Source organism: Engraulis encrasicolus, chromosome 6, assembly GCF_034702125.1.
Source record: "Engraulis encrasicolus isolate BLACKSEA-1 chromosome 6, IST_EnEncr_1.0, whole genome shotgun sequence".
Taxonomy (NCBI): Eukaryota; Metazoa; Chordata; class Actinopteri; order Clupeiformes; family Engraulidae; genus Engraulis; species Engraulis encrasicolus.
In genome coordinates this window covers 6661740-6678334 of record NC_085862.1, presented here as the reverse complement: position 1 = coordinate 6678334, position 16595 = coordinate 6661740, and the positions used below count along the sequence as shown (strand labels likewise).

At 44.5% G+C, this 16595-nt stretch overlaps 2 protein-coding genes across 2 annotated transcripts in view; both read right to left on the bottom strand.

Moving 5' to 3' along the window:
- Positions 1-3298, bottom strand: part of LOC134450638 (volume-regulated anion channel subunit LRRC8C-like) — a 39824-nt gene extending 36526 nt beyond the window's left edge. Inside the window, exon 1 of the mRNA XM_063200524.1 lies at positions 3214-3298. The gene's annotated coding sequence lies outside the window, so the exon portion shown is untranslated. The remainder of the gene's footprint in view (positions 1-3213) is intronic.
- Positions 3299-3771: 473 nt separating this feature from the next.
- LOC134450168 (volume-regulated anion channel subunit LRRC8B-like) lies at positions 3772-16595 on the bottom strand. Its single transcript, XM_063200022.1, has 11 exons — positions 16425-16595; positions 14389-14990; positions 13370-13536; positions 11598-11737; positions 10761-10932; positions 9833-9991; positions 8965-9294; positions 8174-8386; positions 7455-7718; positions 5846-5935; positions 3772-4615 (listed from the first exon to the last, which is right to left on the bottom strand). Exons 1-11 carry the CDS (start codon positions 16574-16576, stop codon positions 4349-4351), a joined length of 2556 nt encoding a protein of 851 aa, XP_063056092.1. The 5' UTR covers positions 16577-16595; the 3' UTR covers positions 3772-4348.

Here is a 16595-nt window from a genome sequence, read left to right as displayed (position 1 = left end):
AATACCTCCCACTCACCTCTCCTACCTTGTCTTGGTCATTGGAGCATGTAAATAGATCAACACCTGGTATAATAGCTCATCTCTGACATGACAGAAAAAGACAATCAAACACTGTAGCAGTCAGTCACACATACACATACACACACGTGTGCACGCACACGCACACGCACAAACACAGGGCCACTGACAGCTTTGACCAGGCCGGGGACAAAAACATCTAAAAGGGTCCCCACCCAATGCACACATGTCATGAGGACCCAATTCTGGGCCCTCTCTCTCCCTGGGCCTAGGACAACTGACCTGATTGTCCTTCACTGTCAGGTACACACACACTGAGGACCCTCCAGATGCTACACATTTTCCACACTAGGTGGCGCTGCAATGGAAAGCTCTCCAGAGCCGAATCTGAAGCTCTCTATGCAGTGGCCATATGCCATGTGTCATTTTCTACACTAGGTGGCGCTGAAATGGAAAGTGGCCGTATGCCATGTGTCACTTCTGACAGCTGCAGGACTGCTCTTAAACCCTACCAGTCTTTCTGATATCCTGACCCTGATGATAACCACTTACTGTTATATTTATATACATACTATGCCGTAGTCAGCTGATATACTAGCCCAAGGGGGATGTGTGGAATATACTATACTGTACTGTCTGTGAATGTAAACATGTGTAAGCTGAACATGCTGTGTGTGTGTGTGTGTGTGTGTGTGTGTGTGTGTGTGTGTGTGTGTGTGTGTGTGTGTGTGTGTGTGTGTGTGTGTGTGTGTGTGTGTGTGCGTGTGTGTGAATGTGAATACCAGTGATATTTCTATCTCCATCCTGCTAACAGTGCATACATAGGCAGTTCTTTCAAGAGCCCAAAACAAAACCAGCCCTCTCCACTTCCATACTTCTTCAATCAAAGTGACATGACTGACTGTCGTGACGCCAGCGTCCTTCACTTTGTGATACTTTGCTTTCCTGTTATAAAAATATCTAAACACCCACCACCACCACCAGTCAGCAACGACCATCCACCACTGGTGCCAAACTGGGTGGAAATCGTATGTGGTCTGCAGGGCCGGATTAATGCACAGGCTAGATATGATTGCAGCCTAGGGGCCCCCAACGGCCAGGGCCCACCAGTAGGCAATACGAACTGTCATAGTAGTACACTGCATCAAATAAATTAGTCTGTCATCTTCAATGGACTTCTGGTTAGTAGCCCACTCCAATACAGTACTGTAGATGGCATTCTTGGGTCAGAATTACGATGCGGTCTATGCAGTTTTGTTATCAGAATTTCTGTTCTGTGGGGGCCCTACAGGAACCTGTAGCCAAGGGGCCACTGGCCACCTTAATCCGGCCCTGCTAGTCTGCCTACCTAGTGAGGAAGGATGCAGTGCACAGCAGACGAGGAGGAGGAGGAGGTTGGGGGTGAAGGGATGTTTACACAATCCCAATGACTGCGAGGAGTCTATTAGGTCCCCAAGGGCTCGTGTCTGTCTGTCTGTCTCCTCGAGATTCTCAGCCCTGATCGCATAGTACAGGACAGGAGTCAGGACAACAGGACAGAAGGAAAATCAACTATCAACCACCAACCACAGACAGGGCTTCCGGGACCGGGACAACCACGGCTCCTCTCGGAATAATATCAACATTGTAGCGTTTGATATTCACCGAGCGAGCGAGCGACGGCCGTTTCCTCTGCCAGCCCCTGAGAGAGACGGGTGTCCTTGTGGTCGGCTTCTGTTGCCGCGGCTTCGTTGAACCAGGACGGGCAGAGTCAGAGGCAGAGGCGGAACAATGGTACACGAGGCCCCAGGGCAAAAAACACTGATAGGGCCCCCACCATATCATACCAAAGTTATAATAGGGACAGACCCCACCGCGAATACAGGAGGGCCCTGGGCCCAGGGGCAAATGCCCAGCTCGCCCCTCCTATAGCTCTGCCCCCAGGCTGGGCAGAGGCGGCCAGAGTCGGCCTTATCCCTCTGACAGAGCCTTTCCTGACAGGAAACGCCACAGCGCAGCTCTCTCTCTCTCACACACACACACACACAACACAGTCACACAGTCTGACACACAGACAATGCGTATGTATGCATGCCTGAGTCACCTTCAGTCCCAAGGATACAGAATCCTGTCCCCACAAGAGACCCTCCGAGACAATAGGTGTTGTTTTGTGAGATAAGCTGTGAGACCAGTCCCAGTCATATTTTTTCCCCCTGAAGGTAAAGACAGATGTTCCATTCTACTGCATTGGCGCCATTTGCTAAGTACTAAATCATAGATTACAATGTGATAGGTGTAGATAGCATTATGACAATGTATTTCTGGGAATGAAGGGTAGTATTGCATATAATAAGCTATATCATAATTGCAACTCAACCCTTCTTCGACCTCATACTATGTGGGAACTAGGCCCACTTCAACTCCTGGGAACTCTCAAAACCAGTAAACAGACCCTCAGCCTCACCACCACATCTGGGACAGTCTTCCCTAGAGATGACAGTAGACACAGATCAGCTGACTGTCACTGCAAAATGAAAGTATAAACCATCACTACTAAACAAAATCTCCATCTAGAATATGGGCCTATGTATGCTGTTTTTACTTCTTCACACCAAATGATATGGTAATTCATAGACATAGTTTTTTCCACCATTAGGTTAACTTAATTACCAACTTCTCGGAAATCAAATCGTCTCAGCAAGCCATGATGGTAACAAGAAACAAGTTCTCCCTGCTGCGACTCACTACATCTTCGTAATAGAATCGATGTCCAGACACGTAGGCAGCACGGAAAGCTGGAAGACTGTCAGAGCGAGATACTGTGTGTGCAGCTAACCTACTGTACATCAGCAACATTCTGACATGACATGACATTTACGCACACACGTGCCATCAGAAGGCTACAAACGATTTTGCGCGGCACCTTGAACACACAGGTTGAAACCTTACGATTGCTGAACTTATCTTAAAATGTATGTTCAGGTTATGTACATACGCATTTCTTTAAAAATAAGCAAATAAAACAACTTTCCCAACAGCCACAGAGTCCAGCTATCCTTTCTGTTTCAAAGGATACGCAGCGCTGTTACACTGTATCATCCGAGCCGCGCGCCTGGATCAGCCTTCAAGACAGACTTGGTTTAACAGTCCGCTTTTCTCGGCGTATTTACTGAAATAATAACAACAAACAACCAAATACTAATCAGCCAAACTTACCCAGGATATTTCTCCGACACGGAGCTCGACTATATGATTTTAGGCTGTGGTTTACAGTGCGAAGGCATGACCCTGTAACGGCGGTGCCTCCATCGGCTGCTGTACCGCTATTTGAGGCTCCGATTCACAAAGGCTGCACTGACGAACGGTGGAAGGGCGGGACCACAAGTTTTTGGGGTTTTCAACGAATACATTCATTGTGTAGCGAAAATTTCCCTCCCAAAGACTTGAATTGCTGTCGCCGAGGTGTTGTTAAATGTGCTGAAATTTATTTTTGACCCATTATTCTCTGACCTTTGGTCCTTGCCTTTGTGTTTAAAAACATCACCTTTGGCAGAACATCCTCCCCGACCCTGTCTCTGCGGGACAGTCAGCCAAACATTCTCACTTCCTCGTGCCATCACGACAGAGAGGGCCTTCCTTACGTCTTCTGCTGCCTCAACAATATGCCCAAAAATAAAGGCATAGCCCCCACATCCTGCTTGTAAACACAAGCTCTAGGCTACTTAGATAGAGAATACACCAACACAATGAAGTGAACTGCTGCAAGGCTTGGACTGAATAAAAACAAATGGTGTATTTTAAGATAAAACGCATGAATGTAAAAAGTACAACAAATGTCAAAGTATAGGCTACCTGCATCTGAACAACACAAAAATGCAAAAATGCCCATTCACATTTCAAATCCCAATGCATCCTAATACAAACAAAATAAGACAACAGGTTCTTGCAACTTTTCTTACAACCAAACAAAGAATTGAACATAAACCATTTCATAACAGCAGCTGAATGGCTAGAACAATAAGTAGTTAGTATAAAAAAAACTCAATTATTAACCAATAAACTCAATCAACAACTTATTTAACTTTGACTTTGTACTGCATGTTGGCATTCATAAAGTCATAACACATGCAGACAGTACCTTGCAAAATTGGTGACCCACATATGACCTATCCAGCGAAGCCGGCAGGGGGGGATATCCTAAATGGGTCAGTTGTCCCGGTGCCCAGAGAGAGAGGGTCCCAGAATTTGTTGCCATTACATTGCATATATTATTGAAAGAGGGGTTCTACCAGATGACTTAGTCCTGGGCCCGGTTGAAGCTGTCCCATGGCGGTCCTGGATCTACAGTATATCACACAGAGTATGGTAGTCCGCTGTCTCCGTGCCCAGTGTTGCACATCACCAAGTTGCAGCTGGTGTTGAGGACCACGTCCGAGTCGGAGGCCTTGAGGGGGTGCTGGAAGCCCTCCTTGATGCCGGGCGGGAGGGAGTTGAACAGCACCTCCTCCACCAGGAGACCTCCGGGACGCAAACCAACGCACTCCTCCAGCTCCACCGGCAGACTCTCCAGCTGGTTCCCGCGCAGGTCCAGCAGCGAGAGGTTGGTCAGCACGCTCACCTGTAAAGTAAGCCGTTAGGGCGTCAGACTTGTAGACCAAAGGTTGCCGGTTTGACTCTCGTCAAGCTAGGTTGGTGGGGGGAGTAATTAACCAGTGCTCTCCCCCATCCTCCTCCATGACTGAGGTACCCTGAGCATGGTAACGTCCTGTCACACTGCTCCCTTTCAAGTGCCATTGGGGGCTGCCCCCTTGCACGGGTGAGGCATAAATGCAATATCGTTGTGTGCAGTGTTCACTTGTGTGCTGTGGAGTGCCGTGACACAATGACAATGGGAGTTGGAGTTGGAGTTTCCCAGCTGGGTTTTCACTTTCACTGTAGGGGTTGAAGGTACACTGTAAAGCATTGCGAAAGTAAGTTGCCCTGCTGCCTTTAGTCTGTAAGTTAACTCAACCTGAGAAAAGCCTCGAGTTGAGTTAAGTCTCGAGTTGAGTCAACTTACAGCCTTAAAGCAGCAGGGAAATTTACCTTTTTACGTTTAGCGTGTTTTACAGTGTATCTGAGTCATACATTAGGTTTTCATAATTAGGTTTCATATATTTGGAGAAGGTTTCATTGCAAATCATCATGAAAGCAAGAGTATGCAGCACATCCCACCTCTCTGAGGCCAGGTGCAGGACAAAAGCGCGTCTGATAGTGGAAAAGAGTAGAAGTCCGCACACTGTAACTCCGGTTTGAAAATGTATTCAGGTCATACAACGATTTATTCAGGTCATACAACGATTTATTCAGGTCATACAACGTTTCGACCCAACAGGGTCTTCATCAGGCATTGGGTCGAAACGTTGTATGACCTGAATACAGTTCCATTGCAAATCATTTCAAGATTTGGACACCATGCTCTCTGACTCATTTAAAAGAGCGTGACAGATTCTAACTATTACAAAGTACGTTTATAAAATGAGTTTTTAATGGGTTTTTTTTGGAGTAGAATGGTTAGGATCCAACAGGATTGGAATCGGCAAGGAATTTATGACACAATACACATCATGATACAAATGTCACTACACAATACTATCATAATCAGGGCTATTCAGGGCATTGATCTGTCTAGCCACACATACACTCAATACCAGAGTATTGTTGCAGACAATTAAGGCAGTTATGAAGGCAAAAGGGGGTCCAACCCAGCACTACAGAGGTGTACCTAATGCAGTGGTCGGTGAGTGTGTATATCACAATTATTCTGCTGTGGTGATTTAAAAAAAAAAAAACTTTTGTTTTGACTGACCTGGGGAGGGACGCTGGACAGGTTGTTGTGGTCCAGCAGGAGAGACTGCAGAGTCCTGCAGTGGAAGACTTCATCTGGGATGACATCGATCTACAATACAGAATATAGAATACATATACATGGGTTCACAGTGTTTGTAAACACAATGTTATGAGGAGGGGTAAGACACTGGCAGCCAACCACGTGACCTAATTTTTTGACCGACAGCGGTTTCCAACAATCAGAGGTTGAGTTGTGTATTGCTAGGTTCGCGCAGCCAGGGGAAAACAAAAAAAATTTAGAACTCATGTATATAAAATGCCTTTTATTTTCACTCTTCACAAGTACAAATCATGCAGCAATGGGGCAGCTGTGGCCTAGTGGTTAAGGAGATGGACTTTAGATCAGAAGGTTGCTGGTTTGAATCCCACTCTTCCACTCCTTACTGAGGGCTGAGGTGCGCTTGAGCAACACTTTGGATAAAACAAGGGCCAGCTAAGTGTAAAGGTATGTTAGGTAATGTTAAATAATGTAACGCATTAACCATGAGCATAGCATACGGCTACATTACCCAAATCACACTACATAAATACATTCGCAATGAGATTGAAGGCACTCATTTCAATGCAGATATTGAAGGGATGCTATGCATGAGAGGAGGATAAAAGGATGAAAAACTGAATGTGTGCATTTATGTTTACAGTTGTCATCTTATGTTTAAAAATGGTTTAAAGGGACACTGTGTGAAATTTTTAGTTGTTTAATTCCAGAATTCATGCTGCCCATTCACTAATGTTACCTTTTTGATGAATACTTACCACCACCATCAAATTCTAAGTATTCATTATGACTGGAAAAATTGCACTTTTCATACATGAAAAGGAGGATCTTCTCCATGGTCCGCCATTTCGAAATTTCCAAAAATAGCAATTATTAGTTGCAAAAATGACTCTACTTGGATCATACTAGAAAATATTTGTTTATTACTCAGTACATTTTCATGTAAAGATCAAATTTGACAATAGCCAACCCAGTTTCAATGAGCAGCATAGTTTCAGTACCTTTTTTGACCATTTCCTGCACAGTGTACCTTTAAGACAATGTACTGAATGCCTGCATCAGTCCGTGGGCTGTATTTTCTTTTTCCCCCTATATTTAACCAGGAAAATAGACTGTAGACACAATAGATTGTGTCTGCTGCATTGACCTACTGACAAATAAATAACAAATGAATGTTCTCTCAGCGGTACAGTGGTGTGTAAGGGAAACCCATGCTCGCTGGTTGACTGGTGTCAAGTCTCAAGCACGCGTGAGAGAGTTCAAGACTGCTTGACGGCATGCCATGTTCCTGCTTTCACTAAGGTAGTCTGGTCATTGTTTATAAAGGTTACATTGTTTGGGCCATGGCTTGATAACGAAGTTTCAAGTTAATTCTGTCCTGCAGCAGGGGTCTCTTGAGAAAACCATCAAAGAATACTTTAAAAATGTAGAACAGAATCTAAGGTTGTATTAGACAAATGCTGAGGCACTCAAGGTTGCAATGATTTTAACTTTTTATTTGGCTACAATGCCAAGAATCTAAGGTTATGCTTAAATAACCAGATCAGATTTAAATCTATGGATCACTTACATTGTTGTTGGCAATGTTCAAGTACTGCAGTCGTCTGAGGTTCTGGATTTCCCCGGGAATGAACGTTATGGAGTTGTGACTGAGGTCCAGATAATACAGCCTGGTACACAGGAACAGCTGGGCGGGTATGGTCTTGATGTGGTTGTGGCTTAGGTGCAGCTGCTCGAGCGACTCCAAGACACCGATGTGCACGGGGATGTAGGTGATACTGTTGTGCTTCAGCTTCAGAGTGAAGAGACGCGGAATGTGCTGAAAGCTGATGACCTGGTAGAGTAGAGTAGAGTAGAGTAGAGTAGAGTAGAGTAGAGTAGAGTAGAGTAGAGTAGAGTAGAGTAGAGTGGAGTAGAGCAGAGTAGAGTAGAGTAGAGAGGAGTACAGTCGAGTAGAGTAGAGTAGAGAGTCACATATACTAACCATATATACTGTATGTATACTGTATGTATATACCACATACATTAGCCAGAGGCAGATCAAAGGCACACACACGTGCGCGTGCGCGTGCACGTGCACACGCGCACGCACGCACACGCACACACACACACAGCTCAAAGAGCAGTCAAATAGTCAAATAGTGAAAAAGTGCCCAAAAGGTGTCAAGGAGTGTCACAAAAGTCACTGTGCATGGTCAAAACAACAACAACAACAACAACAACAACAACAACAACAACAACAACAATAATAATAATAATAATAATAATAATAATAATAAAAAGACCTACCTCCTCGATGGTCTTGAGATCGTTCCCCTCAAGGTCGATCTCCTGCACGTTGACGAGGCTGAAGATGGAGCTGGGGATCCTCTGGAGGTCGCAGTTGATGAGCTTGAGGCAGGTGAGGTTCTGCATGCTCTTCAGGTTCTGAAGCGCCAGCAGCTGTGTCCCCTCGTTATCCACTATGAGAGTCTGCAGAGAGCTCATCGACCCTGCCACCACCTTGAATAGGATAGAACAGAATAGAATAGAACAGAATAGAATAGAATAGAATAGAAAAGAATAGAATAGAAAAGCATAGAATAGAACAGAATAAAAGAGAATAGAGCAGAACAGAATACAATATATATAATGCGATTTTGAGCTGATCCATAGAGGGCACACAATACATACAGTGCATACAAGTATAATGTACCATAAAATTCATATAAAAACTGCTGACTAAAAAATAATTGGGTAACACTTTACTTGACGCCGGCATCATACATATGACATGAGTGTCATAACAGTGTCATAATGAATTCATGCATGTGTCATAAACATGTCATGTCATACACATTTATGACATGACATGACACATTAAATGAAATTCGGTTATGGCAAAGACAGCCCTAACAATGTCAACTTTTCATGGCCATAAAAAAGTTTATGATATTGACATTATATTTATGCTTCGTTCATGACTGTGTCATGACCCTCTTTTGAGACTATTATGACACTGTTATATCATATGTCAAGCTAAGTGTAATTTAATTGTTATATAATTAAAAAAGAAAGAAATATGCATAAAGCATCGGTACCTTGGGCATCATGGTGACACTACACCTGAGGAAGAGCACCCTGAGGTTCTTCAGTTTGGGCAGACTGCTGACGAAGGCTGAGTGCTCCTCTGAGAACAGGTTACCATACAGGTGAAGCTCCGCCAGGTTACACAGGCTGAACACCCAGCTGGGCGCCTTCTCGGCCTCCGAGAACTTCAGCTTGAGGATGCGCAGGTTCTTGGCCAGGAAGGCGAGGGCCATGGCGTCCACGGTGGCGGGGGTGTGGTCCAGCCAGAGCTCGCTCAGGTGGGTCAGCTGGGACAGCTTCTGGGGGAACCGCGCCTCCGGGATCAGCTGCAGCTTCAGCACCTGCAATCAGGAATGGCTTTATTTTTGTAATTTTTTTGCATCACTGTTAAACATTGCTTAGTTATTGATATAATGGACACTTAAACCTTAGCGCAGCACTATGGCTCTCTGTAATGTCATAGCAATGTTGTTATGATGTAGTTAAGCATTTTCAGCAAGTGAATAGGGTCGCCGGCGACCCCAGCTGCAGTAAGAGGCCTGAAACCGGGATGCTGTTGAGGAGTATGAGGCACCTAACCCCATATTGTAACCAATACCCTGTAAGTGACTGTACGTCTCTTTGGATAAAAGCTTCAGCTAAGTATGATGTCATGTAATGTAAACTAAACTGTAATGTGTAGCACTTGCTTTTCATCCACGGTATTAACTTCTACCTGTTTTTTTGACTAGAAAGGAAGAGCTTCAGTGTGTGTGGATATATGTTATGCCTGTAATTTGAGGACCCTCTCGAAAATGATATGTTCATCTCAAGGGGCTATCCTCCAGTAAAGAATTTTAAACTACCGGTAAACTTGAATTTCAAACTCAAAAACGCCACCTCGAGGTCCTGGAACTCGAAGACGGCAGCGGGGATGCCGCTGAGCAGCATGAGGTGGAGTTCCAGCTGGTCTTTAGAGTTCCGCACCACCTTCTGACCCAGCTTCTCTAGTGGCCACAGGGTGTTCAGGTTCAACTGACGAAGCTTCTTCTCACTCACCTAGGACACACACACACACACACACACACACACACACACACACACACACACACACACACACACACACACACACACACACACACACACACACACACACACACACACAGTCTCAAGACGCCACAGGGTGTTCAGGTTCAACTGCCGAAGCTTCTTCTCACTCACCTACAGTAGAATAGGAACACACACACACACACACACACACACACACACACACACACACACACACACACACACACACACACACACACACACACACACACACACACACACACACACACACACACACACACACACACACACACACACTTCTACTACACGTATTCTAATTTACACACACACAGCTTCTCCAGCCAGTGGCCACAGGGTGTTCAGGTTCAACTGCCGAAGCTTCTTCTCACTCACCTTGCAAAGGAAAAACCTAAAAGTTCAGTGTCCGCACCTAGACTTTTCAGGCACGTACTGCTTGGTGGGTTTGCTCCAAAAAAGTAGGACTCACTAAAAGTAACAAAAAAGGAGGCGCAGATGAGGCTTGTGTCGAAAACTGTATATTGTAGTTGAAAATTTCAAAATAAGAGCACAGATGAACCATTTTCAATGTCTACAGTCCAGTCCTACTGAAGACATTGAAAATGACCTAAGTCTGAAACATCTGTGCTCCAGTTTTAGCCAATGACTTCTTTTGTAATTTTTTGGCTACAATCTACAGTTTTCGCCAAAAGCCTTGTGTGTGCCCTCTTTTTTGTTACCTTTAGTGATTCTCGCTTATTACCTCGGACAAGAAGACGGAGAACCTCTTGGAGAAGAGAGGGTTATACTGGTCCAGCAGGTGCAGGATGAACGCGAAGTCGTTCTTCACGTCAGGCACGTCGCTGTAGACACTGTCCTCACGCACCGAGTCGAAGGAGTAGTGGCGCAGCGAGTTGCGGACCATCCAGCACAGGCTGCAATAATAATAACATGTGAAGAGTTCAGATGCAAAACCCCCTAACTCCATTTCTGAAGACCTGCACTTCTATGTTTTTAGAGAACCCTGTTGTTGGTTTGGTTTACATTTATGTACTTGATAATACATATAAATAGTTATATTACATAAATAAAATAAAAAATATGCAATTTTGATAACTTTGTATTAAATAAAAATGAATTAAGATTATTTTCTGAAAAGGCACTTAGGGGGTTTTGCATCTGAACTCTTCATGTGTTGATTTAAACAGGTAGACATAATGAACGTTATAAATGTAGTAACAACAACAATAATAATAATAATAATAACAATAATAATAATAATAATAATAACTGTATTTGTATAGCACAATTTATACAAGAAGACACGCAGCTCAATGTGCTTAACAGCTTGATTAATAACAATAATTTAAAAAATAATGAAAAGAAAAGAAAAAAAGGAATGGAAGATTCCTAGTAAGATTAAATAAAATAAATATAGCAAAATGAAAAAGAATGTGAATGAAATAGAATAGAATAAAATGGAATAGAATAGAATAGAATAGAATAGAATAGAATAGAATAGAATAGAACAGAATGGAATAGAATAGAACAGAATGGAATAGAACAGAAAAGAATGTGCTTGATATGAACAAAAACCAACCTGTAGGCGCAGGTCAGGGCGTAGAGCATGATCATGACGATGTAGACGAGCGACAGGAGCCAGAAGATGGTGGCCAGCGAGTGGATGCAGCGGAAGAAGCGGTAGGGCATCAGAGCCCTCATGTCCACCACGCAGTCCACCTGGAATAGGGGTGTGCAAAAGAAATTGTCATGGCGATGCATCGCGATACTTATTTTCACAACATACTGGTGCACTGTGTAGAATGTGGCCAGAATGGGTACTGCAACTCTGCTGTTCATTTAAACTGGGCTGCCTATTACCAGATTTGAACATTTACTAAATAATAAACCAATATTTACTAGTATAACCAAAGTACGGTAAGTTTTGCAGCTAAAAGTGTCTATTTCTGGAAATTCAAAATGGCGGACCATAGAGAAGATCCCCTTTTTTGTGTACAAAAAGGGCAATTTTCCCAGCCATAATGAATACTTAGAATTTGGTGGTGGTGGTAAGTATTCATGAAAAAGGTCAATGTCAATGGGCAGCATGAATTCTGAAAATGAATAACAAAAAATATTACACGGTGCACCTTTAAATAATATACATTGACTTATGAATAAGTAATTCATAATAAGTAATAAGTAATAATGCTACACAGCATGCAACTGACAAATCGCATCGTGGCACGAGTATTGTGATGCGCATTGAATCGTGAACCCTTTGCCAATACCCAACGCCTTAGAGGTGTGTCGTTCACGAACGAGCCAGTTCTTTTGAACGGCTCCCTGAAGTGAACGATGGGAACCGGATCACAGCTGGGGGAGTCACTCGATTGTTATTTCGTTCATTTTTCATTAATTTTAAACACATGACCTCGACCAGAGTAATTACATTTGGGAAAAAACACAATTGTTTGCCTTAAAGAGTGGCAAATACGGTCTTTAGGCAGGAGAATAATCAGTTGTTGTTTGGACAAAATTAGCTTGAGGTGGAGTCAAAATATTACATTCTAAACACTGAATAAATAATTTCAAAAAGAGCCAAAAGAGCCAGTTTTTTGAACGGCTCTTTGAAAGGAACGAGCCACTAAGATCCGGATCCCGCTAAAGAGCCATAAATCCCATCTCTACAACGCCTACCTGGAAGTAGGGGTGTACTGTAAATAATAATCGATATGTATCGATGCATGAATCCTACGGTTCCTATGGACGATCGAATCAAATTGTATCGTATCGCGGGGCAATCTTAAGAAATGGATAAGGTATCATATCGTCATGGAGGCTGTGATTTAGACCCTACCTGGAATGTGATGTGGGATGCTGCCTGCGGGAGGTAACCCAGTGACGCGGCTAGCACCAGCATCTTGGCCACACACACACACCTCTACTACACACTTTCTACACAAACACACACACACACACACACACACACACACACACACACACACACACACACACACACACACACACACACACACACACACACACACACACACACTCTACTAAACATATTCTACACACACACACACACACACACACACCTCTACTAAACATATTCTACACACACACACACACACACACACACACACACACACACACACACACACACACACACACACACACACACACATACACACCTCTACTAAACATATTCTACACACACACACACACACACACACACACACACACACACACACACACACACACACACACACACACACACACACACACACACACACACACACACACACACACACACACACACACACACACACACACACACACACACACACACACATACACACACTCTACCTGGAAGGTGATGTGTGAGGCTGCCTGCGGGAGGTAGCCTAGCGACGCCGCTAGCACCAGCATCTTGGCCACGTTCTGCTGCATGTAAAGGTGATAGACGATGTCTTTGTCCTCAACATGCACCTTCAGCTTCTTCACCTTCTCGAAGATGGCCTTGGCCTGCTCTCCTAACATAGGAGAAAATCACCCAGGACAATCATCTGTGCTGTACTGTGTGTGTGTGTGTGTGTGTGTGTGTGTGTGTGTGTGTGTGTGTGTGTGTGTGTGTGTGTGTGTGTGTGTGTGTGTGTGTGTGTGTGTGTGTGTGTGTGCGTGCGTGTGTGTGCGAACTGATGGAAGGCTGATTGCTATACTCATATGTGCTGCACTGTATATTTACTGCAATGTGCAATAATGTGTAGGTCTTTGTGTACAACCTATGTTGTGTATAAATTTGCGTATTTACTGTATGTAAGCTGTCAGACACCTTCATTTCCTTCTGGATTAATAAAAGTACTCTACTCTACTCTACTCTACTCTACTCTACTCTACTCTACTCTACTCTACTCTACTCTACTCTACTGTACTCTTATCTACTCTACTCTACTCTACTCTTATCTACTCTACTCTACTCTACACTACTCTACTCTACTGTACTCTACTCTACTGTACTTTACTCTACTCTACTGTACTCTACTCTACTCTACTCTTCTCTACTCTACTGTACTCTACTCTACTCTACTCTACTGTACTCTACTCTACTGTACTCTACTCTACTCTACTCTACTCTACTCTACTCTACTCTACTCTACTCTACTCTACTACACTCTACTCTACTCTGTTCTGCTCTACTACTCTACTCTACTCTGCTCTGCTATACTCTACTGTACTCTACTCTACTCTACTCTACTCTACTCTACTCTACTGTACTCTACTCTACTCTACTCTACTCTACTCTACTCTACTCTTCTCTACTCTACTCTACTCTACTCTACTCTACTCTACTGTACTCTACTGTACTCTAATCTACTGTACTCTACCTTCCTTCCTGTCCAGAACGCTGATAGGTTCCATCCCCAGCATCTTCCTCTCTTCACTGGAGGTGGTGGAGGTCGAAGGGGAGGGGTCGACGACGCTAGAACACGAGGGCTGCTGGGAGGTTCCGGCTCCACCTCCGCCACCACCTCCACCTCCAGCTCCGGCTCCGCCCCCTGCCCCTCCTCCTCCTTGCTCGACCACGGTCTCGGAGAGCGCGCGCGTGGTCCAGGGCGAGTCGAAACACTTGTGCAGGATGGAGACGAAGTGCACGAGTCTGGCGCTGGTGCTGGGGTACTTGAACCAGAAGTTGCTGATCACCACCAGCACCAGGGTCTGCAGCATGACCACGTAGGGGAAGAACTTGGCGAACCAGTGCAGCTCGCGCTCGTAGCACACGGCGTCCACGTAGGTGTACTGCTGCAGGTCCAGACGGTAGATGCCACCGCCGCCGGGAGAGGGGGAGGATGGCGGCGACATGTAGAACTTGGGCATGCTGCCGTTGGGGGGTAGCGACGCCGTGTCGTGCTGCTTGGGGGCGTGGTCGTCGTAGGGGTTTTCGCATAGACCGTCAACTGTGGACATGTAGCAGGGAACGCAGATGAACCTGTTATAGAGAGGTGTCAAGAGGAAAAGTAAAAGTCAATTCCAGTGCTGGGGGGAGGGAAGAGGCTTTCAATCGGGTTTAGGGGTCTTTTTTTAAGTTATCTGGAAAGAGTTGTTGATTAATTGTACATGTATGACTGTGATGTGTGAGCAGAGGTCAATGTTGATTGTTATTGGTTTGTGTAGGCACCTTGTTTTTGTTTGTTGTTTTTTTGTGTGTGTGTGTGTGTTTTGTTCCTTGTGTGCTCTCTATGTTTGGGTGTATTTGTTTTGTGATTTGTGTTTAAAAAAAAGAGGAAGAAAAACAGATAGTTTGAATTGTTATGAGTATGTTATGTGTGGTATTTACTGCTGTCTGTGAAAAATACCACAAAAAATGTAAAAGTAAATTCATGGTGTAAGTACAACAGTAGTAGCACATGATACTACATGCAGGGCCGGATTAATGCACAGGCTAGATATGGCTGCAGCCTAGGGGCCCCCACCTGCCAGGGGGGGCCCTGATTGCCCAAAAGTGAAAAATTGTAGAATTGTGACAAGATGCAGTATTGAAAAGTTCATCCATCGTGTTGTGTGCAGTTGGTAGACATGTTATCCTGAATTTTTAGCCCGTAATTATGACACTGTCTACGAACATTTTTAGAAATATGCCGTCTGGCGGGGGGCCCACAGCAACCTGGAGCCTAGGGGCCCCAGGCCATCTTAATCCGGCCCTGAGTACATGGTTGTTATAGACAGAGGTGTCAAAAGTAAAAGTGAAAGTAAATTCATGCTGTAAGTAAAACACAAGCACATATTACATAGCTGTTACACCAGTTACTCCATTGTACCTCATGAGGTAGTAGATAGGCCGTGTTGTTACTGAAAAACACTAAAAACCCATCAAGATCCCAACACAAACGTGATCCATCCAGTGCAGAGTCAGTTGATCGTAAGACAAGTACACAGGTCTACTGGTTACTCAGATGAGTTACCAATCTGTGTGGGAAGGAAACTGTGTTTCTTTTTTTACTTTTACTCTTGACACATTACATTAAATTACAAGCTGACGCTTAACCAAAGCGACTTACAGTTACAGGGTTATAGGGTATTGGTTACAGTCCCTGCAGCAATGTAGCCTGATTGTCATCGACTTTCGAATCTCTTCGAGACTTGGCCTGACCAAGAGGATAACAATTAACATTTCCCAAACGGCATGGTCGACCTGCCCTCCTTGGTTTGCTAATGGTTGTTTGCTTCCCGACAAAGTGGAAGGGGTTCCCGATTTTTTGGGAGATCAGAAACAATATTTGTATTGGTCTTGGCCAGACTAGAGGCAAGGCTGAAGGTGTTGCGTCACTAGAAGGGCACGGCCTAGCTAGCAGCAATGTAGGGTTAGGTCAGCCATGGATGGAGGTGTAGGGAGAGGTAGAGGGTGGGAACTTTGACCTCTGACCTGCGTAGGGTGAGCTGCAGGGTGCACCCCAGCGTTGCCATGGTGAACATCATGATGGAGAGGTAGTGGCAGAAGACGTCCCACCAGGGCTGCAGCACGCGGTACAGTGAGTGGCCATTGGTCAGGCTCTTCAGCTCGCCGTCCGACAGCATGCTGTAGCAGCACTATCTG

Excerpts from the sequence above, each read along its gene's own strand:
- LOC134450168 (XM_063200022.1), bottom strand. The coding sequence starts at position 16,576 with ATGCTGTCGGACGGCGAGCTGAAGAGCCTGACCAATGGCCACTCACTG. Across the intron at positions 11,738-13,369 it reads CCTCACACATCACCTTCCAG|GTGGACTGCGTGGTGGACAT; the intron begins GTAGAGTGTGTG and ends CCCCTATTCCAG. Across the intron at positions 9,295-9,832 it reads TCGAGTTCCAGGACCTCGAG|GTGCTGAAGCTGCAGCTGAT; the intron begins GTGGCGTTTTTG and ends TCCTGATTGCAG.